The 25,771-nt window shown below is 41.0% G+C and overlaps 1 protein-coding gene across 2 annotated transcripts in view; it reads left to right on the top strand.

The window, feature by feature from the left end:
- Window positions 1-25,771, top strand: part of COL24A1 (collagen type XXIV alpha 1 chain) — a 253,935-nt gene that overhangs the window by 196,235 nt on the left and 31,929 nt on the right. For both annotated transcript variants that reach the window (XM_038412721.2, XM_038412722.2), the window contains exons 38-48: window positions 3,587-3,640; window positions 4,265-4,372; window positions 5,980-6,033; window positions 6,894-6,947; window positions 8,292-8,348; window positions 13,340-13,393; window positions 14,234-14,287; window positions 14,413-14,466; window positions 17,705-17,758; window positions 19,555-19,662; window positions 25,256-25,363. In XM_038412721.2, the coding sequence (XP_038268649.1) occupies window positions 3,587-3,640; window positions 4,265-4,372; window positions 5,980-6,033; window positions 6,894-6,947; window positions 8,292-8,348; window positions 13,340-13,393; window positions 14,234-14,287; window positions 14,413-14,466; window positions 17,705-17,758; window positions 19,555-19,662; window positions 25,256-25,363 (759 nt within the window). The remainder of the gene's footprint in view (window positions 1-3,586; window positions 3,641-4,264; window positions 4,373-5,979; window positions 6,034-6,893; window positions 6,948-8,291; window positions 8,349-13,339; window positions 13,394-14,233; window positions 14,288-14,412; window positions 14,467-17,704; window positions 17,759-19,554; window positions 19,663-25,255; window positions 25,364-25,771) is intronic.

The following is a 25,771-nucleotide window of genomic DNA, read 5'->3' on the forward strand; positions in this document are numbered from 1 at the left end:
TGAGTCCTTCTGATCAAATGAAAGCTACAACTTATTCTGGGACTCGCTCATATACATCATTAGTTATTGATGTCACTGTCATAAATATAAAGGGAAGGGTAAACATCTTTAAATCCCTCCTGGCCAGAGGAAAAACCCTTTCACCGGTAAAGGTTAAGAAGCTAAGACAACCTCGCTGGCACCTGACCAAAATGACCAATGAGGAGACAAGATACTTTCAAAGCTGGAGTGGGGGGAAACAAAGGGTTCTCTCTGTCTGTGTTGTCTTTTGCCGGGATCAGAGCAGAAATGCAGGTCAGAACTCCTGTAAAGGGTTAATAAGCAATCTAGTTAGATATGCGTTAGATTCTGTTTTGTTTAAATGACTGATAAAATAAGTTGTGCTGAATGGAATGGATATTCCTGTTTTTGTGGTTTTTTGTAACTTAAGGTTTTGCCTAGAGGGATTTTCTATGTTTTGAATCTGACTACCCTGTAAGATATTTACCATCCTGATTTTACAGAGGTGATTCTTTTACTTTTTCTTTAATTAAAATTCTTCTTTTAAGAACCTGATTGCTTTTTCATTGTTCTTAAAATCCAAGGGTTTGGATCTGTGTTCACCTATGTAAATTGATGAGAATTTTTTATCAAGCCTTCCCCAGGAATGGGGGTATAGGGCTTGGGGGAATTTTGGGGGGAAAGACATTTCCAAGTAGGCTCTTTCCCTGCTATTTTTGTTAGACGCGTGGTGGTGGCAGCAATAAGGTCCAGGGACAAAAGGTAAAATAGTTTGTACCTTGGGGAAGTTTTAACCTAAGCTGGTAAAAATAAGCTTGGGGGTTTTTTCATGCAGGTCCCCACATCTGTACCCTAGAGTTCAGAGTGGGAAGGAACCTTGACAGTCACCAAAATCATTTATCAATGTCACCACTTTGAAAATAGTGGAAATTTGATTTGGTTTAGAATACTGATGTATCTCTGAACTGACTTCACTGATCTTTCTGTAAACTGACAGTTAGCTTCCAACAGTTGAAAATGAATAATCAGTTGGTTATGGTTGAAATTGGAATCATATACCTAAGGCATGTCTTGAACCTGCAGTTGAGATAGTTCTGAGAGTTTCAAGATTCTGGATAATTTTGTAGCCTTTCTATTCAAATCTGGATTGAATACTGGACATTATAAAATCAATTACTTAGAAGCATAAGTACTTATAACATTCCTTTGCTGAATTTGGGTAGCTGGGTTCACCTGTCCCTATTTGCATTTTCTTGAGAACTCTTCTCTTCTTTGGAAGCTCAGGCATTCCAACTGTCTTCAACTTTAAACTCTTCTGGTGGACCTCTGCAATATACTACTTATTCTTGGCTCCTTAAAGAAACAGTCTCACAAACCGAGAAAGGAGTGTATTATATTTTTTTACCCGACAATCTAGTCCCCTGAGATATGCAGTCCCAGAGAGTCAAATGCTTTAATATTTTATGTAATGCATTAGGGGAAACACTGAAATCACTAATTGAACAAGCTTCTTTTATTTTTCAAAAATAAAAAGTATAGGGCTAAATTGAGCCCTTGGCATGATCAGGAATGTTGGAGGCATGCAGTGAGGCAGCACCACAGGTAGAGCCCTCAGAGGGAATTAAAGCTGATTGTCATAACCAGGATCTGGGTGGTCTGACCTAGTGGTCAAAGCAGGAGTCAGACCAGGTCGCCACCCGGATGTCAGAATCCAAGACAGCCCAGAGGGCAAACTGAGAATTGAATGTCAGGAAGCAGGCAGTCAGGGTACCAGGAGATCAGAAACTGGAGACAAACTTGAGAGCAGAACAACAGATTGATAACCAGAGTGAAGCTGCAGGAGCGGGAAGCACAAGGCACACAGTCCAGATCAAGGTGGATACCAGATGCACGGACACGTCTTGTTCCTGTGCTGGGTTTAAATAGGGGCTGTGGACCAATCAAGGTCCCCAGCGTTCTGCCAATCAGCTCCGGGGACTGGGTCCTCTGTCTGAGTTCAGCTCCTATTCTGATAAAAATTAGGTGGTCCCTGGGTGGCAGGTTGGAACCTGCTAGCTCCACAGAGCCCTGTGGGCCAGGGTTCAAGATCTATGGTCCCTGACATTGATTCTCATGGTTTTAGTTTCCTCTTTGTTGATTTTCAGTCCTACTAACTTTGCATAAATCTGGAGATCAGCAGTACCATGCTGGATATTTTCTTCTCCTTGCTACAAATATCAGAAGAACTCAGAACACTTTGAATGCTTTCGGCTTGCCTGACTTGATATATTGAAATGGTCAATAAACAACCCAGCTTCAGCACATCTTCATTTTATAAAATTACGTTTTTATACAGCAAATCTCATCATCAAAGTCTTATTGTGCATCAAAAACAAGATTAATCAGGTGGTTAACTGTTTGTTACCCGAAGCTTTTTCAGGCTTCTGCTCCTTCACATGTTTTAAAGGCCATTATAGTAAACTGCTTTCCTTCTTCCTTAAAGGTCTCAAAGGTTGAGAGTGTTTGGACTTTGCGTTTTGGTTTGGCCTCGTTATGGGCATATGGACAAGCTCCAAAGTTCAGCTCTAGACCAGGAAATGAATTTCCTCAAAATTCAGTGATGTTTTAACCAATAGTTTTGCTTTGGGGCCATGTCTAATCATAGAGGAGGATTATAAAGTAGGAGATGGGTTTAACCTGCATTGATCCTGAATTTACCAAAATATCTCTCTCCCCTCCAGAAAAAGAAACCCTACACTTCTTCTCTCCCCCCTGAAAGTCAGCATCAATTGTTGAGCGCTCTGGCTCATTTGGAATCATAAGACTCCCAGTAATAGCCTGGCATCTCCTCTCCCCCGGTTTACTCATATTGTGATGTAACTTGAATAGCAGGGGCATCATGGACCTGATATTCATCTCCTGCTCGGTGGGCCCTGCACCTGGATTACTGGGTGGTTGGCAGCAATGAACTGTGGACCATGTTGCCTGCTGCTTACTGGTTTAGGCCTCAGACCTGCAGTGAGCCCTGCATGGGCCTTACTGCTCTCACTAGGGCTCCCTCTACAGAAGGAACCTTGGGATCCAGTCAGTTTTCCACTGTCTGCATATCATATTTCACTAGATGCAGTGTTTGGCTTGAAGACAAAATGACTTTTATTCCTCCATGAATATTTTCTGTTTGGCTGGTTTTGGTGCCTTTTCACTTGTTTGATAAAAGTGCTCTGATGCTTACTTCATTCTAAGAAAAAATAAAAGGAGCACTTGTGGCACCTTTGAGACTAACAAATTTATTTGAGCATAAGCTTTCGTGAGCTACAGCTCACTTCATCCGATGTAGCTCACGAAAGCTTATGCTCAAATACATTTGTTAGTCTCTAAGGTGCCACAAGTACTCCTTCTATTTTTGCGAATACAGACTAACACGGCTGCTACTCTGAAACCTGTCATTACTTCATTCTAACACCCATGCTAACTTAAGGCCAAGGTTAATAAGATTTTTCCACCTACATCTCTAATTTTCAAAGGTCTTGCAGAGATTATCCAATCTGGAGTGCAATTTAAACATGTTCTCAGAGCCTTCTCAGTATGTTTCTCCCTCCCTCCACAGGGATCTGAAGGAACACCAGGAAATCCAGGTCAAACGGGTCGTCCAGGAAGAAAGGTAATGTCTTTTTCAGCTTTCCTACTTTCCTTTCTGTGTGAGCCTTGAATTTCTATTACAAAATAATTCTTCTTACTCACTTGGTGTTGAAGGATCCAGAGCCCCAGAAGATACCATAAGTTTTTGTGCCACTTGTATCATTAGGCTCATGTGATGAGCCAGGAAACCCCAGGCATAAGAGGAATCAAGTCCCCATGTACTTCATTTCATACTTTGCCCTGAGGTTGGGCAAATAATTTTCTATCACTAGAAAAGCAATGGGACCTGTTGAAGGAAGGTAGGTAGGTAGGTAAGGTCCCAAAACAACATCAGATCCAAGTTCCTCAAGGGAAGTTTGCATTAAAATGTGGCTCTGGATTTTGCAGGTTGAGCCCATCACTAGTAGTAGCATAAAACATTAAGTTTGGCTAATATAGAAATAAATTACTAGCAAACCGTCCTGCTTGTTAATGAAATACTCCTCATTGCATGTCCTAGAGTCTCAGATTTTAAAACTACAGTTAAAAGCAAATTGTGCATTTAAAAATAATACCCTTACCGAATGATACTCTTTTGCTGAGGTATAAACTGATATTTAATTTTAATGTAAATGTCTTAATTCTTTCCATAAAATAACACCAACAGGGGGAAAAGGGGCAGCTAGGACACCCAGGAGAGATTGGAGCCACAGGTGATGCTGGCCAACCTGGAGAATTTGGTCCTAATGGCGCAAGAGGAACTAGAGGTCTATTGGTTAGTACAATATATTTTTTATGGAATCATGTATTTACAGTTTAGGGGCATGGAGTCTCATAGAAGGAAAGAGACAAGTCTTGCTTGTCGTGAATTTAAAAGGTAATTTTTATTGAGGCTGCTGAACACAGGTAGACCCTGCATTTCTCTCTGTCTGTCTCGTTCCTAGAATAGCTAATACAATCAACACTGTCTATTGTCATCACACAGGGTTACCCTGAATCTTGGCCTAGACTAAGCAGTTCAGGAATCATCTGCTGAATATAATAAAGAAGGATGTTTATAACTGAGCACCTTAAAACATTTTTAGACCAAAGATAATATGAGATGTAAACAAACATTACTATTAGTGGGGGAATGGTTTTTAGCTTTGAACACAGGTTATTCTCAGGTACTCCAAAAACATAGTCTGTTCCTTGTAAGTGGGATTTTCTGACACAAGCACCCTTGTGTCTGTGATCAGAATCATATTCTAAAGTCATATTTTTAAAAATTCACCCCCTATTCTGAAAGTCTTTTCATCTTCTTCAATGGGCTTTGGATAAGGCATTATTTGTACAAGCGTTGCCAGGTGTCTGGTTTTCATCCAGAACACCCTATCAAAAAGTGATCCTGGCAGCTCCGGTCAGCACTGCTAACTGGGCCGTTAAAAATCCAGTTGGCAGCACAGCGGGGCTAAGGCAGGCTCTCTGACTGCCCTGGCTCTGCACAGCTCCCTAGAAGCAGCAACATGTCTCTGTGGCCCCTAGGTAGAGGCGCAGTCAGAGGGGGCTCTGCGCGCTGCCCCCAATGCAAGTGCTAGCTCTGCAGCTCCCATTGGCCAGGAACCGTGGCCAATGGGAGCTGCAGGAGCAGCACCTGCAGAGGGGCAGCACGCAGAGCTGGAGGGGGGACATGCCGCTGCTTCCAGGGAGCCATCTGAGGTAAGCGCCACCTGGAGCCCGCACTCCAAATCTCTGCCCCAGCCCTGAGCCACCTCCCACACCCAAATTCCCTCTTGGAACCTGCACCCCCTCCCACATCCCAACCCCCTGCTCCAGCTTGGAATCCCCTCCTGCACTACAATCCCTCATTCCCAGCCCAGAGCCCCCTCCTGCACCCAAACCCCTCATCCCTGGCCCCAGCCCAGAGCCCACACCCCAATCCTGTGCCTCAGCCCAGAGCCCCCTCCTGTACCCTGAACCCCTCATTTTTTGCCCCACCCAAGAGCCCATACACCCTCCTATACCCCAATGCCTTGCCTCAGCCCAGAGCCCCCCACACACTCTGAACCCCTCAGCCCCAGCCCAGAGCCTCTTCCTGCACCCTAAGCCCTTGCCCCAGTCCTGTGAAAATGAGCGAGTGAGTGAGGGTTGGGGAGAGTGAGCACCAGAGGGAGGGGGGATGGAGCGATCGGGGGTGGGGCCTCAAGGAAGGGGCAGAGCAAGGATGTTCAGTTTTCTGAAATTAGAAAGTTGACAACCCTGGTTTTGCACAGATTTCTTGTATTCCCTCTAATGCTCAGTAATCATATTCATGCCTGCATACACAACCTCTGTACAAAGAAGAAACCATTACTCAAGTGCCAAGCAATTAGTTTCTTTATCACTGATTATTCTGTTTAACAGGGACATTTAGGAATAATGGGACCTGAAGGAGAGCCAGGAATTCCAGGTTACATGGTGAGCTTATTACTAAATTAATGTATATGTGTGTGTGTGTGTATGTATATATATATATATATATATATGTCAGTATTTATATCTGATATATAATTTTGTGATTACAATATATTTTAAATAATCTCTCATAATTGGAGGTCAGCTGTATAAAGAATGTGTAAATATCCAACTAGGTGACTGCCACACCAGATATTTTTACATGAAAACTAATTTTTAATAAATAAGTTTAATCTTGATGGATGGATTGATAAATAATAAAGTTTCACTGGCAATTATTTCTTACGCACATGAAGCCCAATCTTGAAACCCTTGCTCTCAACCATTGCACTCAATAGGACTGCTCCCATAGATAGGACTACTTATGCAGGGTAATGATTGTAGAAGAGAGCTCCTACAAACTTACCCATTGCCTGCTGATTGGACAGGCATTTCCCCTTTCAATAAGAGAACCTGTAGTTTTTAGATTTAACAAGATTAGAAGAAGGACGTTCATTTTTTGTGGCCTTTGTCAAAAAATAATCATTTTCTTCCAAACTGATGTAGTAGCTGCAAAATGTAGATGGATTCCTGCTGTCACTTATTGGAATAATAATCAAATCTTTGTCTTCAAATATTAGTTGCAAACTAAGGCCCTGATCCTGCACTAGGAACCACAGTTGGCCCCCTTTGTTTGGACAGAGCCCCACTGAAGTCCATGGGCCTCTGTGACTGCACACACAGAGGTCTACCTGCCTGCAACAAATTTCCAGACTGGGCCCATAATTTGTCTGAAATGTCACTATTCAATTTACCATACAGCAGAAAGTACTAATCCGAGCAATATATAACATTTTGTATTTAGTTGTTTGGGATTTTTTTAGGGTCATCAGGGTCAGCCAGGATCACCTGGTCCTCCAGGACCCAAAGGAGAGAAGGTACGGAAACTGGTTCTTGTTGTTTACAGTCCCAGTGATTGTAAAGGGTGGAAATGTTGTGGTACATTCATAGCTTATCAAAGCATTTCTCAAAAGACATTTTTCACAGTCTTTGTTTATCCAAAACCATCAAAAGGAAAAAGAATGACACCTCAGCTGTTGTGATGCAATGTGAGCAAAAATGTAAACCTGCGGAAACAAATTATAGGAAGATAAAGTTAAGAATTAGAATAATAAAATGTTTCAGTTTCTAAAACATAAGGTCCTAGTTCTTCAATCACTTTCTGCACTATCAGACAGCACCATTGCCTTTCCTGGGTGTGCTTACAGTAGTAAGCAACGTGGATCCAGCAAAGTACTTAAACTTTGTGCTTAACTTTAAGCATGTGAGAATTTCCATTGACTTGACTTTAAAGTCAAATACATGCTTAAGTGCTTTGGTGGATCAGGGCCTATGCATGGTAGAAAGTGATTCCAGGATCAGGACCCAATATTATAGATTCACTCTGATTCTTTTAGGCCTCGATCCTGCAGGCAGACCCTTATGTTCACTGAAGGCAATGGGGTGTCAGACAGGTACACAGATCCACCCATGCAGATGAGCTTGTAGGATCAAGGCCTTACAGAGTAACCTATTAGGACCAGATTTTCAAAGGTGTTTAGGCTCCTAAAGATGCTGATAGGTGCCTCGTGGAATTTTCAAAGGCATCTAAGTAGATTGGCAACTAACAATCATGAAGTCAATGGGAGTTAGGTTCCTAACCTGCTTAGGCTGTATTGAAAATCCTACAAGGCACCTTTCTGGATCTGTGGATGCCTAAACACCTAAGAAAGTCTGGCCCTTGGTCTTTAAGGGCAATATGTTACTGGAGCAGAGAGTGTTTTATCTGTTGGTGTGGGTAGTAGTGTGACATTTAAAACATCATAAAATTAACCTATACAATTATTATGATACTCAATATGATTAACAGTGTTTCCTCTACACCTATTGGATTAGGAGTAGTTAGCCTTTTTTTAACACTGGCAGGAGTGTCCTTATTTCACTGTCCATTATCTAAAATGGGATTTTGTTCAGATTTCTTTTTATTAAAAAAGCAAGTATGTAATTTTTCAGCCCAAAATGCGAATGTTTTTGAAAGTGAGAGGCATGTAAAGCAGAGGGTTTTCTGCAGCCTTAAGTATTGTAGTCACTACCACCAATTGGTATAAATGTGTATATAATCCATATTTGCATGTGTGTACACTGTATGAAATGTTTATTTCAATTTAATATTAAAGAAATAATTGAATAAATAGATTTTCATTACCAGGAATAAATATTTTTAATAATTACTTTCCTTTTAGGGTTACCCAGGCGAAGACAACACAGTACTGGGACCACCTGGGCCCATAGGTGAACCAGTAGGTCTTTCTTTCTCAAAAAAATTATATTAGTGATTCAATGATGAGAGGCAGAAAATGGAGTTTCCACAAGTTATACAGTTACTTCAGAAGTCTAGGGTCACTTTGTCATACAAAGGTGCAGAACCAGTGTCATTAGAAACAAAACTGAACACATTGTTTTACTGTGCAAAGTGGTTGTCCAAAAATGGCACCTTCTTACTCAGCAGATCTGCACCTTCTGTTAAATTATCCTAATGAGATTACTTTTCATTTAGATCAACATGTCTGAGAACAGGTGAAGTGAGCTGTAGCTCACGAAAGCTTATGCTCAAATAAATTTGTTAGTCTCTAAGGTGCCACAAGTATTCCTTTTCTTTTTATGTCTGAGAACAGAATTTGATCCCCGTATTTATTCCAAATAGTTTTCTGTTGTTTTAGTGACCCAATATAAGTATCTTTTTATTCCTGTTAGCAATGCAAAATGAATGCAACTGTGCAAGGGTGAGCTGCTATGATGATTTGATTATTAAAATGGTGTGAGTACTATCTACAACTATCTACATCAACAAGGAGCATGCCAAACAAAACTCTCCCATAACCTTAAGTATTTTTTTAATTCAGGGCCAGCTTCTGTCCTCAGTTATACTTATGCAGCCCCCTTGGCTTCAGATTCTCCCCTTATTATTTAGACCCCTTAGCTACCCCAAAAAGCAGAATTTGAAGGCAATGGAATGAGAAGATGTAAATGAAAACGGAATTTGGACCCCCAGAGGGAACTTAGTGAACAATTCTCATGAAGAGGCCTGAGAAAGAAAAGAACCTAGTTCACTCGCCCATAGTTGTGTTGATTCTGCCGTGCTAACTGGAGCAAAAGTTGTATGCAGAGGCATTCCATTCCATGTGCGTTTCCGCTGGGAAGCTGCTTCAGGAGGCTCAAAACCCAATGGAAACACAGAAAAGAAGAGAGGCAACGGAGGGGGATTCCACAATCCTATGCATGCCATGGAGCTGAGCTCTACAGCAGCAGTCTCTGCAGAAACATTAGAGCGCAGGGGAGAAGTAGGGACCTGGCTTCAGTATGGTGATGAGCATGTATAACAGAGACTTGGTGGGATAACTCACATGACTGGAGTACAGTCATGGATGGTTATAAACTGTTCAGGAAGGACAGGCAGGGCAGAAAAGGTGGGGGAGTAGCACTGTATGTAAGGGAGCAGTATGACTGCTCAGAGCTCCGGTACGAAACTGTGGAAAAACCTGAGTGTCTCTGGATTAAGTTTAGAAGTGTGTGCAACAAGAGTGATGTCATGGTGGGAGTCTGCTATAGACCACCGGACCAGGGGGATGAAGTGGATGAGGCTTTCTTCCGGCAACTCACGGAAGCTACTAGATCGCATGCCCTGATTCTCATGGGTGACTTTAATTTTCCTGATATCTGCTGGGAGAGCAATACAGCGGTGCATAGACAATCCAGGAAGTTTTTGGAAAGCGTAGGGGACAATTTCCTGGTGCAAGTGCTAGGGGAGCCAACTAGGGGGAGCGCTTTTCTTGACCTGCTGCTCACAAACCGGGTAGAATTAGTGGGGGAAGCAAAAGTGGATGGGAATCTGGGAGGCAGTGACCATGAGTTGGTTGAGTTCAGGATCCTGACGCAGGGAAGAAAGGTAAGCAGCAGGATACGGACCCTGGACTTCAGGAAAGCAGACTTTGACTCCCTCAGGGAACAGATGGCCAGGATCCCCTGGGGGACTAACATGAAAGGGAAGGGAGTCCAGGAGAGCTGGCTGTATTTCAAGGAATCCCTGTTGAGGTTACAGGGACAAACCATCCCGATGAGTCGAAAGAATAGTAAATATGGCAGGCGACCAGCTTGGCTTAATGGTGAAATCCTAGCGGATCTTAAACATAAAAAAGAAGCTTACAAGAAGTGGAAGCTTGGACATATGACCAGGGAAGAGTATAAAAATATTGCTCGGGCATGTAGGAAAGATATCAGGAGGGCCAAATCGCACCTGGAGCTGCAGCTAGCAAGAGATGTCAAGAGTAACAAGAAGGGTTTCTTCAGGTATGTTGGCAACAAGAAGAAAGCCAAGGAAAGTGTGGGCCCCTTACTGAATGAGGGAGGCAAGCTAGTGACAGAGGATGTGGAAAAAGCTAATGTACTCAATGCTTTTTTTGCCTCTGTTTTCACTAACAAGGTCAGCTCCCAGACTGCTGTGCTGGGCAACACAAAATGGGGAAGAGATGGCCAGCCCTCTGTAGAGATAGAGGTGGTTAGGGACTATTTAGAAAAGCTGGACGTGCACAAGTCCATGGGGCCGGACGAATTGCATCCGAGAGTGCTGAAGGAATTGGCGGCTGTGATTGCAGAGCCCTTGGCCATTATCTTTGAAAACTCGTGGCGAACGGGGGAAGTCCCGGATGACTGGAAAAAGGCTAATGTAGTGCCCATCTTTAAAAAAGGGAAGAAGGAGGATCCTGGGAACTACAGGCCGGTCAGCCTCACCTCAGTCCCTGGAAAAATCATGGAGCAGGTCCTCAAAGAATCAATCCTGAAGCACTTAGAGGAGAGGAAAGTGATCAGGAACAGTCAGCATGGATTCACCAAGGGAAGGTCATGCCTGACTAATCTAATCGCCTTTTATGATGAGATTACTGGTTCTGTGGATGAAGGGAAAGCAGTGGATGTATTGTTTCTTGACTTTAGCAAAGCTTTTGACACGGTCTCCCACAGCATTCTTGTCAGCAAGTTAAGGAAGTATGGGCTGGATGAATGCACTATAAGGTGGGTAGAAAGCTGGCTAGATTGTCGGGCTCAACGGGTAGTGATCAATGGCTCCATGTCTAGTTGGCAGCCGGTGTCAAGTGGAGTGCCCCAGGGGTCGGTCCTGGGGCCCGTTTTGTTCAATATCTTCATAAATGATCTGGAGGATGGTGTGGATTGCACTCTCAGCAAATTTGCGGATGATACTAAACTGGGAGGAGTGGTAGATACGCTGGAGGGGAGGGATAGGATACAGAAGGACCTAGACAAATTGGAGGATTGGGCCAAAAGAAATCTAATGAGGTTCAATAAGGATAAATGCAGGGTCCTGCACTTAGGATGGAAGAATCCAATGCACCGCTACAGACTAGGGACCGAATGGCTCGGCAGCAGTTCTGCGGAAAAGGACCTAGGGGTGACAGTGGACGAGAAGCTGGATATGAGTCAGCAGTGTGCCCTTGTTGCCAAGAAGGCCAATGGCATTTTGGGTTGTATAAGTAGGGGCATAGCGAGCAGATCGAGGGACGTGATCGTTCCCCTCTATTCGACACTGGTGAGGCCTCATCTGGAGTACTGTGTCCAGTTTTGGGCCCCACACTACAGGAAGGATGTGGATAAATTGGAAAGAGTACAACGAAGGGCAACGAAAATGATTAGGGGTCTAGAGCACATGACTTATGAGGAGAGGCTGAGGGAGCTGGGATTGTTTAGTCTGCAGAAGAGAAGAATGAGGGGGGATTTGATAGCTGCTTTCAACTACCTGAAAGGGGGTTTCAAAGAGGATGGCTCTAGACTGTTCTCAATGGTAGCAGATGACAGAACGAGGAGTAATGGTCTCAAGTTGCAATGGGGGAGGTTTAGATTGGATATTAGGAAAAACTTTTTTACTAAGAGGGTGGTGAAACACTGGAATGCGTTACCTAGGGAGGTGGTAGAATCTCCTTCCTTAGAGGTTTTTAAGGTCAGGCTTGACAAAGCCCTAGCTGGGATGATTTAACTGGGACTTGGTCCTGCTTTGAGCAGGGGGTTGGACTAGATGACCTTCTGGGGTCCCTTCCAACCCTGATATTCTATGATTCTATGATTCTATGATTCTATGTAATAGAGATGGCCACTGGATCAGTTCATAAACTTTGAAGATCCACTGCGCCTGATGATCCCCTGGTAACCTTGAAGTAAAGCAATATTTGCTTTCTTAGTTTTTTTATTTCAGATACTAGGGGATGGGGGGGAAACTGGTCCCTATTAAAATCTCCATCCACCTAGATGCTGAGTGCCTTCGGGAAGGTACTGAGCCCCCTTACCTCCATTGGATAAGATCCTGAACTCATCAGCTTCAGTGGATGCAGAATTTGGTTCATTGACTGCAATGAGCATTAAAGCACTTAACGCTTCCTAGTGGGGACCCAGCACCTTGCAGATTTGGGAGTTGAGACTTTTCCTTGAAGTCAGCAAGCTGCACCTTCTACTGCAGGTGATGGGATGCAACAGTAGCAGCACCATCATTCATAGGGCCCTGCCTCTGGATTAAGTGAGAGGCTTCCCTGCCTCCCCTGTCTTCTGTACAGTTCTCATACACAAAACCTCTTCATGCAGGCTTCGCTAAGGGATTGAGGATTTCCTCTCATAAACAGAGTTTCACTATAGGCAGGTTCATTATAAAGGTCCATCTGTACCTAGTGGTCCCTGTCATTTGTTTTCTTTACATATTAATCATGGTAATGGCACCTTCCTATAGTCTTCTGCAATTTGAATCAAATAATCCCTTCAAATAAAAAAAAAGTTAGGGTCACATTCTGATCTTACTTACATGGGTGTAAATCTGGAGAGATTCCTTGGATGTCAATAGAATTATTCCAGATTTGCAGCTGTGGGAGGTTAGAAACTTGGACTGTGGTCTTCATTTACAGTATATTTTCGATGGTGAGGTGATGGTGATGGTGAGGTGTTGCATGTCTTACTAATAAATTTGTTAGTCTCTAAGGTGCCACAAGTACTCCTTTTCTTTTTGCGAATACAGACTAACACGGCTGCTACTCTGAAACATGTCTTACTGTATTACATATTTTTTTAGAAATAGTTCATTTTTATTCTGTGGATTTAGCTGATTTTCTAATTTGACAGTATGTAGGTTTTGGTAACCTCACAGCTTGGTAGTTTGTTCTGAAGGAAAGGCCCAGATGTATTGTTACTGCAGTAGTATTTTAATCAGCCATTAAACTCTGCTCTTTGGTTGTCTCTCTAGGGTCCTAGTGGTGAACGTGGAGATAGAGGGGAACCTGGTGATGAGGGATTCAAGGTAAATACCACTTGCTTTGTAAAGCAGCAAAACAAAATTGCTGTTCCCTCTCGTGCGCACGTGAGCGTGCTGATGCTTCACCTGTATCGATTAGTTCTTAGTGTAAATTTATACTGTATTGAATAAACTAATAAATTTGTCTGGAATTGCAAACACTATTATTTTGTAACTCTCATTCTAATAATTATGTGTATGTTTTATGCAGTTTTCCTACAAATATGCTGTAACCTCACTATAACAAACATTCATTACAATTGCTACTGTTGTGGTGTCAGCAAAACAAAAAGATATAGACCCTGACAGAAAGATCTTACACACACAAAACAGATCAGACCTATAATAAAGCAATAAACCAAGTATGAGCCAATCTCTCAAGAATGCAGAAACGTTTAAACAATGTATAATTCCCTCCCATGTTGAATGTGGAGTAGGGATTGTCACAAAGAAAGGGTCACTAAGGGCTTGATTCCATGAGTTCAGGACAGCCTGAATTCCATTTACCTCAGTGGAGTTGAGGATTTTCAGGGTCTGTCTACAGTGCAAGAAATCAACATGGCAGCGAGTGTCAGAAGTTGGGTTAACTGACTTGGGCAGTGGGTCTCCACGCCCTTTGTCAGGTTTCAGAGCCTGGGCTCCAGCCTGAGCAGGACTATTTACAGTGCTATTTTTAGCCCCATAGTGTGAGCCCAAATCAGTTGACCCAGGCTCTGAGACTTACTACCGCGGGTTATTTTGCAATGTAGATATATCCGCAGCTCCTCCCAGGAGTGGGCTTCAGAAGAAGATGATCCAGCTCATCAGAGTTATCTTTGCAGTGATATTTATGTTTTCTGTTTCTAGGGTCACACAGGGCTTCCAGGTCTAAGAGGAGCAATTGGACAACAAGGGCTTCCAGTAAGTGTTCCAGGCAGTTAGCTGTATGTATTGTGCTTCTGTATTTGTTATTGAAAATAATTTATTTCTCTCCTACCTTAATGGCCAATTGTTGTTTGCTTATGTTTTTTCTGTTCTTTCTAAAGGGTGAACCAGGTGAATTGGGAGAACAAGGACCAAAGGGAGAGAGAGGATCAGAAGTAGGTGGAAAAAAAAAAGAAAACTCCACTTTATTGCAATTCTTTTGTGTTTGCAATTGTAACAACCATTATTGTCCTTAGAAGACAAAATGAAGTTTTTAAATCATAAGGCTCCTTTCAAGAACAACGTATGATTTATAGCTGTTGCGCTGAAAGATGACTGTAGTTTTTGTCTTCATGTTCTATTTTAACATAAAGTCTTATGACTTCCTGCTACTTATTGACACTCTACACCTTGTTAAGTCCTTACAAACACAAACCCAATGGACCTGATTGCTACCTAAACCATAGAGAGATGGATAGGATAGTTGTCCACTTGTGTGACTTGAACAGGGTCCCAGTCAAATTAGATACACTTCATTTGTATTTCTCCAAAGAATTCCCTGTGCTCACTAGACTTTTCTCTATAAAAGATTTCAAATTAGGCCAGATTCAAGATGCCAACTGATTTTGGAGTTGGTCGATTTTTAGCCCTAATTACTTGATGTACGTCTCTTTTTGACATATTTTGTTACAACATATTTATATTTCCAAATTTTTAAGAACTGTTAATGTGTATTCACCTAAGTTTCAACACTTCCTTTAAGGCATCACTCTGAGTTGGAGGCAGTAAAGAGTTTCACCACTCCAGAGCACAATGTCTTCTGAAGCTCCCAGGATGTGCCGGAGGAGTATGCCCACTTCTATATCCCTTACTGTGCATTTCACTGGCTGAGTTGGAGTGGGCTGGGGTTAGGGTTAGAAGGTAGAGAAAATGTCACCCCCACCCTCTCCCAAATAGTATTAGCTAGGAGCAGTCATTGCCCTCAAGATAGCCTAAGGTCTACAATTGAAGCTGACCACCTGTACACAGGTCACAATGAGCAAGTTCCTTTTGTGTTTCCTCTTTCCCATGCCCACACAAGGGCCCACCCCAATCTGGCTCCTATGTGATACCTATGTGCTGAATTTTATTAAGAATCAGATATCAGAGTCAAATACAATTCTGAAATATTGGGATTGCTTTTTCCAGATATTAGACTTATAGAAAAAAGATGTGATAATTTTCCTGAAAATGATTGACAGTGCCACGATGGAAATTTTTGAGGCATCATACAATTACATTGGTGTTGAGACTAAAATGATCCTGTTTCTATTTCATCCCTTAAGGAGAAAAATAGTATGAAATGGAAAATTACCAAAAATTCACATAACCTAACCTAACATAACCTAAGATAACAAATAAGTACTACTTGATAGATAAGTATTTTACCCTGAAGTGGTGAAAAGCCTTAAAAAATTTACTTCTTCTCAAAATATTTGAATGTCCTTTTATGTCCTTAAATGGAAGTCCATTTGACAAACTAGCCCTGTACAAACACCCAGCATTACATAGCGCTGATCCATCTGATGAAATAATCTGTAAAGAAAGCCCAATCAGACTGTATAGTATGTATATTCAGAATGGCTGGGCTTTAGACTGAAGCCTGGAAGTATGGAATATGCTACAAAACAACAGCACACTAATGACAGAGCAAGTCTTGAAAAGATCAAATATAAATATTTTCCTTCACCAGTAATACTTTGTCCTCATGGTGTACTGTAAATTGCCTAAAGTATTTCACACTTTGCCATTGGGTGACTTTTATTGGCTTCTAATATTTTTAGAAGGATTAGAATAAAGATGATTTGTAATGTGTATTCCCATTGCAATTTAAATGGGATGGATATTAGTGATTTGTCCCAGAACTCCCACTGTCACCCCACAATCCTGCTGCAAATAAACCATTTTCTGTGTATAGATGATAATCTGAGACAGATTGGAAATGGGCAATAATGCAAAATGAACACATTAAATCCTCATATACCACTACCAACATGAAACCTCTCCTATGCATTCTGATATATTGACTTTGAGAACATATGCACACTGTAGGACAAAAATAGTCATCCCTCAACCCTCTCCCTGGGGAAAACTTCCATTATATTAGTCAGAAAATACTCCCCAGCAAGAAATCTCCATATGCCAATTTGGAGCCAATATTCAGCCTGGAACAAAACTTTACGGCCTAATGTCTTATAAAGTCTTTACAGCCTAAAGTCTTATAAAAAAGCAAGTTAATAATAGAAACATTGACACAACCTTAGCTCCTGTGGTGTGAATAGTGCTGCTATAAATAAGTTTTACAAGGCTAGTCACACAGAACATAAATTAACTGTTTTTATTTTATATGAACTCTGAAATGTTAATGAAAGCAAATCAGGGTGCTTTAAATGTATACATTGCCGTTTTAATTGGTGGAGTTTTAGTGCCATAGTTTTATTAAGAAAAGTTATTAAATTAAACAATGGAACAGTATTTTGTTAACTTTCTGGTATTTACATTAGTTGGATGGTGGGTTTTGTATTTACCTTTATCTTTAGTTTGTTTAAACTTTATTAGGTTGAATATAGTTTTAACATAGTATGGTTATTCACTAGCCTTTATTTCTAGAAATTGGGTTAAAAATAATTTAGATGTAAACTTTAAAAGGTCTTTTCTTCTCAATCTATGCTGTAGCATGGCTGTGTGTTACTGCCGTCTACTTAGAGGAGGCTGTATTTCTAAGGTGGATGAATGATCCCTGTATATACTGTGATTATAATGGCTTTTTAAAGTTTTCTGTGTGCTTTGGGATCTTCTCAAAAGTGCTTCAGATTCATTGAAAGTCAATGAAACTTAGGTGCTTTTGAAAATATTACCCTCTCCATATCAGTAAGTTAGCTAAATCCACAGATGTCTTCACATTGGTTGTGCAATCCAAAAAGTGGGGTTTTTTAATTAACTGTTTATTTCATCATTCGTATTGTGTTTAGAGTTCAGATAAAAGGGAATATTCACTATGACAAGAATCCTGTTTTCCAATACAGGCATCAGCATATACATATTCTTATTTTGTATGCTTTGCTTTTCAAAAAGACATGAAAGTGCTATTGAAAAATGTACTTTATTACAGTGATATTGTCTGATGGTGCAGAGTTACCTAAATATCTGGAATATCCTGATTATCTCTGGTACTGTTGAAATGACCTTAAATTGTACAGTATATTAAAGAAAAGGGGGGAAGTTGTGCGCAACCACACTATGAAGTCTTTGTTTTGATTGTTGAAAATGTCATGCTTTTAGGGCCTGATCCAAAGCCAGGTAATGAAAGATTTTCATTAGAGTCTTCTTTTATGTCTTTGATTTGACCAATTCACAACTGTTTGAAATATCTAGGGTCCCACTGGAAAAAGAGGAATGACTGGTCAAGCTGGGAAACCTGGAATTCCTGTAAGTAACAAGATTCTGCCATCTATGTTCTGTTTATAAAACAGATAAATGCAAATGATGATGCATATAAAAATCAAAATATTCATTGCTTGTGGTAGTTTAAGGCCTGATTCTCATTTACCCTAAGGCCACTTTATACTGCTTTGCCAGTCTAAATGGGACTCAAAGAGGGTCTAAATGTAATTGTCCTTAAGGTATATGAGAATCAGGCCAATAATCTATGATGAAAAACAAAATGGTATTAAATGATACTGAAAATGAACTTTCTCAATTAATCAGCACATTGGAATGAGGTACAATTAGTGAATTATATCCTGAGGCTGCTTCCCATTTGCAAAGTTATAACTACATTCTTTGTCTGTAGAGTTTACACAGAGCATACAGTTCTTATCACATTAACAGGGACCACCCTGAAGTTAGCTGCATTTGTTCCACCCACCCACCCACACTCACTGATTGGCTCCCATAAATTCTCCTTCGAATGTCTACTGCCTTCAGAACTCTCCATCCGTGTGCCCATGACAAATATGGCTGACCGAGCTTCTGACCTTTCCCCACCTTTGTCACTCCATCAGACACCAGATATTAAATACACTTTCATTAAAAAGCACTTACTCCTTTTTAAAGGAACTAATCCTTCCCCCCTCCACAAGGAGTGAGTAGAAGAGGGAACAAGTGGATGTTCCGTAAACATTACCCAGTATACATTACAACAAGGCTATTTCTGGGTCCACTAATAAATAACACTACACCAGCATATGGTGTAAACAACTTACTAGCTTTACATACTATCATTTCTGGTAAATGAGAAGTACAACTACCTGATAGATGCTTGTCAACAAACTGCACATTCTGTGCAGAGTGGATGGACAGCATTTTATTGGATAAATGAAGTTATGTAGCAATCCTAGGAGTTTAGTTATGCCCTCTGGAGTACTGAACAGATATATATGTAGTATCAGTAGCGCAGAACAAAGAGAACATGGGGTAAGGCAGGAAAAAGGAAGGAGAAGCAGGGAAGAGAGGAGCGATGAGAGGAGGCTTCGGGGAATTTCAAAGCATATCTCAGGCTCATTACAAGGTGCAAGTTTCTTGTACTACTAAAAATTGAAGCCAAGAGTTAGATGATAAATGTTTCACATATTTATATCACTGTTTAAAACACATTTTTGGATGAGGCATAGTGATCTAGTTGGAGAGGATATTTTGTATTTCTGGTGCATGCATTCACTTGGAGATAGTTACATGAGTTCTAAGCTTCTTCCGCTAGCATATTGCAGTTTAACGGTAAATCATCTTGTTGAAAGAAATTCACTGGAGCTTTGATGAAGATGGCATGATAGCATTCAGTGAAAGCTTAACTAAGGGCTAGCAAGGTAAGTGCTGTTTAATGAGAGGTTCTCATGTGTTTTTGATACAGACATGTTTGAATTATGTAATTTCTCAATTATATAATAGCTCTAAATACTTTCAGAAATGACTTCTGACTTCTGAAGCGTTGATTGTTGGATGTCCCACCTGAGATACCTTGGACCTGATGTGCAAACAGTCACAACTCCAGGTGAAGTCACTGGGATCTGCAGGTCCTCAGCACCTCTGAAAATAAGAACCAAGGAATCTCAGGTTGTCCATCCAAACTCAGAGGCCACTTTTGAAAATGTTGATCTAGGTCACTGAGATTATTATAGTATGGCCTGGGAAATATTGTTTTGAAATCTTTTTTCTATGACTTTAGACACTGCTCATGAATATGAATAGATTAAGTAGATTCATATTCTATTTGAATTTGTTTCAAGGGAAAACCAGGCCCACAAGGGCAGAAAGGTGCTTCTGGATATCCTGGACCAGAGGGCATTCCTGGAAATCCTGGAAAGCCTGGGTTACCTGGGAAGCCTGGCTTTCCTGTGAGTAACATATACATTACCCTTCTCTATAGCCTTCTCCTCAAGAAACTTCCAAATGCTAAAGCATACAAACAGAAATACATGTTCTAGATTCCTTTGGCATCTTATTAGTTATGTAATTAGAAATTAGTTATGTATTTTCTTTAATTTTTGCTTCTGGAAATCTATCTAGGATGTAAGGTTACAGAAAAGGTGATGTCAGAGGAAGTAATATTCTGTATATTTCATAACTAATAACTAAGAGCTGAGCAAAAGATTCACATAAAAGCACAGACACTCCTCTCCTCCCCCTCCCTCCCAAATTTGGATGGGTTCACAATTCAGTTGTGAATGAATGAGTTACAGACCTGGGCTGATGCTGTGATTCCTCATTGGCCAGTTCCAGGGTCACCCTACCTTATCTATGTTAACTTCAAGTGGGGGAACTGATGACCTGCCCGCTCACACTGAGAACCTGGGACCGTTTTTCTTGTCATCAGAGTTGCTGGGTGAATAGTCTCCTACAGCCCGGTATCTTTGACTACCTCAAGGCAGGGGTTTCCAGCTCCCAAATCAAAGAAACTGAAGACAACCTACCTCTGCCCTACATGCTTTACATATAAACAGAGAGAGGCTGCAGGGTTAAGGAAAAGTTCTTTTTACAGCATTTTACAGCACTGTTGTTATGGCATAGTCATCCCATATTCTTTCCCACAGCAACTAGAAAAGTATTGGGAGTTCCTTAATAACTGCACTAGAGATTGAGGCATCCTAGGTAGCTCAGAGTTGCTGGGGAACTCCGGAAGAGGGGGAGCGGGGAGAGAGAGAGAGATACTGGCAATGCCAATCCTACTTTCCTATAGAGAAGATGGCAAGCAGCATTCCGCCCCGCTGAACATCTTTTATTTGTCACCACTTCTCCAAAAGGAAGGATGAAAACCCTGTTGCTAATTGTCCACCATGGAAAATTAGGCCCCATTGAAATCAATTAGGCTACTTACAGTAGTAAGCACTGTGCCTGGTAGTAAGTATTGGCTGGATTGACCCATAATTTATTATGAAGATAAATTAGATTAAAGTTGGTGTAACTATTTAGTCAAGATAATAGTTAATGAAGAACTGCTATGAATACTGGTGTATTTGCATTTTGGTGGAAAAAAAAACAAAAAAACAAATTAAATAACTTGTTCATGGGGGGCAGATCCATATTACGCTAGCTGTTAAAGTCTTCATATCATATTAACTGTGGAGTTTATTTCAAGTGACTGTAATTCTTTGCAGTTGAATTTAGAGGGAACACCATAACGGATAGCTTTTTCTTATTCTTTTTAGCCTTTTCAGTAATAATTCAACATTCTTTCAGTACTTCTGAATAATGCATGTTAACCATAACATTGGCATGTCTCTACTTAAGAGATATTTTAAACACAAGTTAGCCACATAAAATAGAGAGAGCAGAACATTTGTTATGAAAGCACAGCAGTTCATCAGACTGGGAACCAGAGTAACATATAGAAAGTCTGTGGGAGCCACTCTTGGAAACCTGCTCTATTAATAAAAATGATGAATGGAACTACATATGAAAAAGATATTCTGTGTTTGCTTCTAAATGACATCATAATGAACACTAATTATGGATGAGGAGGACATCTTTCCATTCATTTTTTTAAACATGGCATAGGCATGTTCTTTTGGTTTAACTCCATACACTCAGCAGCATTTTTTTCATTAAAAATTGTTACTCTTCTGTACAGTCTGGGGTACCAGTATATTTTAGTAGCAAATGTTCTCGTGTTTCTTGATATGGTAAATTTATTTTTATATTAATCCTTTTTGTACACAATAATGCTAATAGTATTAGTACGTTTGGCATTTATAAATAAGCATGTTGAATTTGAATGTCTCTGAAAGACACTATGAGAAAAAAGCGCTGTCTTTTTATTATGTGGAGAGCCTCCTACACGCATAAATGTTTCAAGGCTGAACAGCCATTTCAGTACATCTGCAATCAATGAGTCTGACAACTTGTTTTCATCAAGAGGTACTCCTTATTATACGCTTGTGATCTCTTGAATTCTCAGACCTAATTAAAAAGAAAACAACATATCTATGGAAAGATCATACATGTGTCATCCAAGGATGAGTCCAAGCAGTCATTTTCTATTACTAACACTGATCAGGGCCCTGACCCTGCACATTTTAAACTATAATCAGGCAAAAACAGCTATGGGTCAGATCCAGATCCCATTTTATTTGTGTGGGCTTAGTTTCAGATAGATGATTCCATCACTAATATAAACAACTTTGTATGATTCACACTACCCTTGAATAGGAGAAGTGAAAGCAGCCACTGGGATGTCAGTAAAGCGGTTTTGAAATATACAGTTATGTGGAAGATCATTCTGCTGGTCATCAATGTCCAGACTCAATCTGCAGTCCTGCAACTGACTACACACTTGGAGACATCAGTGCCAGCAGGAAGCCCCACTGATTTCATGTTGATTCACTTCACAGTTCTCAGTGCCTTTATCCAGGCCTGCAGAGATGATTCTCAGAGTAAACATTGAGAGAGGGGAGGTATAATCAAAAAATCAGGGGCACCATTTGTGGGGGGAGGAGGGGACTCCTGCCCCCTACCCCGAGTTTTGTCTGGGTGGTGTGCTCCCAGGCAGAGCTCTTAATTACAGCACAGCATTAGTGTGCAATGTGACTTCTGCAGAGGAGAAGTGCTCCTCCCAGCTTGTGCCCCTGGGACAGGGAGTCAGTATTTTGTTTACAGACAGATGCAGGGTGATTACGATAAGAAAGGGCTGGCAATTAAATTAAGGATCTGGAAGTGATTAGATGAACCTGTAAAACAGGAATCCCTGGTGCGGGGGAGGAGAGTTAGAAGAAATACGGCCAAGCCCTCTAAGCCAAGTTTACATTCTGAAAAGAGGGAGATTTGAGGTGCATAGGTCAAAATAAGGGGCCAAAACCCAGGGAAGGGCTAGCAGTGGTATAGAGAAGTTCCCACTCTACCTGTGCTACTTATGTGGCCCCATCACCATAGTATCTGAGCACCTCACAATGTCTAACCTATTTCTCCTCACAGCCCCTCTGTGAGGTAGAGCAGTGCTGGTATCCCCATTGTACAGATGGGGCACTGAGGCACAGAGAGACTAATGGCCAGATTTTCAAAGGTATTTAAGGAACTAGTGGGATTTTCAAAAGCACCTAGAAGGCTAGGTGCTTTGTATACCCCACTAGCTGTGTGGCTGCATCTTTGGGTGCCTAAAAACCTTTGCAACTGATCACCAGTTGGCAAGATCAAATTGGACAAATGCACAATTTTGCCAAAAAAGTGGGGTGCAATCCCTAGCGGGGCACGGAGGAACGGGCAGGGGGGTGAGCGGCAATGCCAGCCCCATGCAGGACGGAGAGCTCAGGAGAATGGCTCAAGCTAGGCTGGCACCGTGTGGATGGCAGGGGGCACTTGGGCTGGCCCCACATGAGGGGGAAGAAAGAGTACCTTGGGCTGGCCCAGGGAGGCAGGGAGGGCTTGGGCCAGCCGTGTCTGGGAAGGCCTTTGGCCGGCCCTGTGGGGTGTCCTGTTTTCTCTTTGGGGAAAATATGTCACTCTACTCAGGGCTAGCTTCCTATCCACTGGACCAGCCTATCTCTCTGCTGCATGCTGCAAAAAAAAGAGGACTTTGATAGATGGGAACAAAACCAAGAAGGCCAGTTCTCTGAGACTCCAGCAAGGAATCACAAGTGATTAGGAAGCATGGCTGACAACATGTAAAGCAGCACAGAGGTCAGGAAGGATGAAGAGAGAATGAGAGGAGATTACTTGATCCACAATAGGTGGTAGGTTCTGCCCCAGGCTGGGCTGTATGGCAATGGCTGCTGTGCAATTTTAGATTTTAGCTGAAAACCATTTTGTTTTGTCATTTTTTGTTCTGCATTCGAGAAAAGGAAGGAACGAGAAAGTGTCCTTTGAGTATCAAATGTGTTTACACCTCAAATTCTTAGGCAGATATATTGAGCTGTATCCTGGCCAATTCCAGTACAAAGAACAGAAATTGCATCCACAGAGTCCATAATGTCAATGATTATTGTCATGATTTGTATTATTCATTGGGCACCATCTGTGTGCTCAGCAGTGTTCAAAATATGCCAGAAAACGTAATCCCTGAGCCAATGTGTAGAAGATGTGTAGCCCTGGATAAGATGGCTCAGATATTTAAGTATGAAGTATATAGTTATTGAGCTCATGTTAATATCTGTGAGTGGAAGCATTTATGGCAATAAAAATGTTACTTGATTAAGGACTAGAAGATTTGACCCTCCAACTTTCTTTCAAGAGGAAGAGCTGCCCAGAGATCCTGTGCCTGTTTATTTTCCTTTCCTGCCTACAGTGGCCCTGGTGTATCTTGGAAGTCTCATTTTTTTTTCTCATCTTTAAAATGTGGAATTTTCTTGGTGTTTAGTTTTAAATACTTTCCTGTGAAAATTGCAACTCAGTCACTGTAGCGTTGTGTTTAAGAGCCTTCTGGAAAGTAACTATCCTTTGCAGTGTTGCCAAGTCTCATGAGTTTGTCATGAGTCTCATGATAATTATTGTTTTCCTTAAAGCCCCAGCTCTTGGAGTCAAGTGGATATGTGATGATTTCAGCTTTCATTCTTATAAAAAATGAAGTTTCTAGCCCTTGTGGCTGTGGAGAAAGCTTTAAAGCATGACCCCAGTGCACCTTAAAGGTTCAAAAAGCAGAAGGCAAATAAAAAGAACACCAAATCTATTCTTTTTATATAATCTTATTATTTTAAAGCCAATCTCTTGATTTTGGGTGAGCCTGATTCATGATTTTTGAATGCTTGGTGTTGGCAATACTGTGAAAGTGACTTGAAAGTGTCAGTTTCACTCCTGTTTAAAGTCTGTTTTTAGTCTATTATTTGTAGTGGGTTAACACCCCTAGAGCCCAAGTGCGGTAAACTCATGGGGTCTTGCCCTCATAAGATGTTTCCAAAAGTTAAATGATCTATTTCAAGCGTGATAAACTGCAAAAAAGTGATAGAAAGTAATTAGATTTTTCTACAATTGTTTCAATTGTAGTATTCAAGAGTTAGTAACAAAGTAAGAATATACATTAAAATTTTAAACCTAATCAGTGTCCCTTAAGTGACCTAATATAAGATATCAGAACATGTTAGTATTAGAGCTAAGTGGGTCTAATATTTATTTAATTTTTGTTCTTTTTATAGGAATTAAATACAGTGCTCCTGTCAGCAAATTTCTGAATTATTATCTTCAAAAAGACCGAGAGTTTTCAGGTGCCTAAGCAGCCCCTGGAATCACAGTTAAAGTTGCCCCTCCTCCAAGTCTGAAATGGTAGCACAAAATGTTGTTTTAGTTACTAAGAACAAGTTTATTTATAGAGGACTCTCAATATGTTTTACAGCTGTATACTATTGTCTAGCTATGTGTGCGCATATACAGAGTTGTGATATAAATATATACACAAATATATAAATAGCATTGACTGAACATTAAAATGTGTGCCTGTTTTAGTGTGAAATGGAAATGCTGCCAATGGCTGTTCTGATTGTAATCTGTTGTTCTTGACTTGTTAAGGGTAATAAAGGGAGCCCAGGAATAGCAGGGCTGGCAGGGTATCCTGGAACTCGGGGAGCAAAGGGATTGCCAGGCATGCCAGGTATCCGTGGAGAACCAGGACTAAAGGTACTATGCATGATATTTTGTTATGCTTGTCAGATCCAGTATTGTTGACATTCCTTAATCTTCATCTTAATCTTCTAATTGACAGATCATGGGACAAAACGCCTTTTAATAACTCTAATGTTCATATCAAACGCACGTTTGAAATGTAAGACTGCAGATGGGGCTGGTATAATTTTTCTTTTCTTTCTCACTTTTATAAAAACAGATCAAATTAATCTGGCTTTGGAGCACCAGTTCCCATCCACCAGCATTTTACTTCCAACACCAAGAACCATTCAAAATGCATCTATCTGGCCCCTTACTAATACAAGTTTTAGAGTCAAATCCTTTAGTCTTACTGAGGCAAACTTCCCTTGACTGACATAGGAGTTTTGCTGGAGTATGTCCTGCATGATTTGTCCTGTGAAG

Source organism: Dermochelys coriacea, chromosome 8 (assembly GCF_009764565.3).
Source record: "Dermochelys coriacea isolate rDerCor1 chromosome 8, rDerCor1.pri.v4, whole genome shotgun sequence".
Lineage (NCBI taxonomy): Eukaryota > Metazoa > Chordata > Testudines > Dermochelyidae > Dermochelys > Dermochelys coriacea.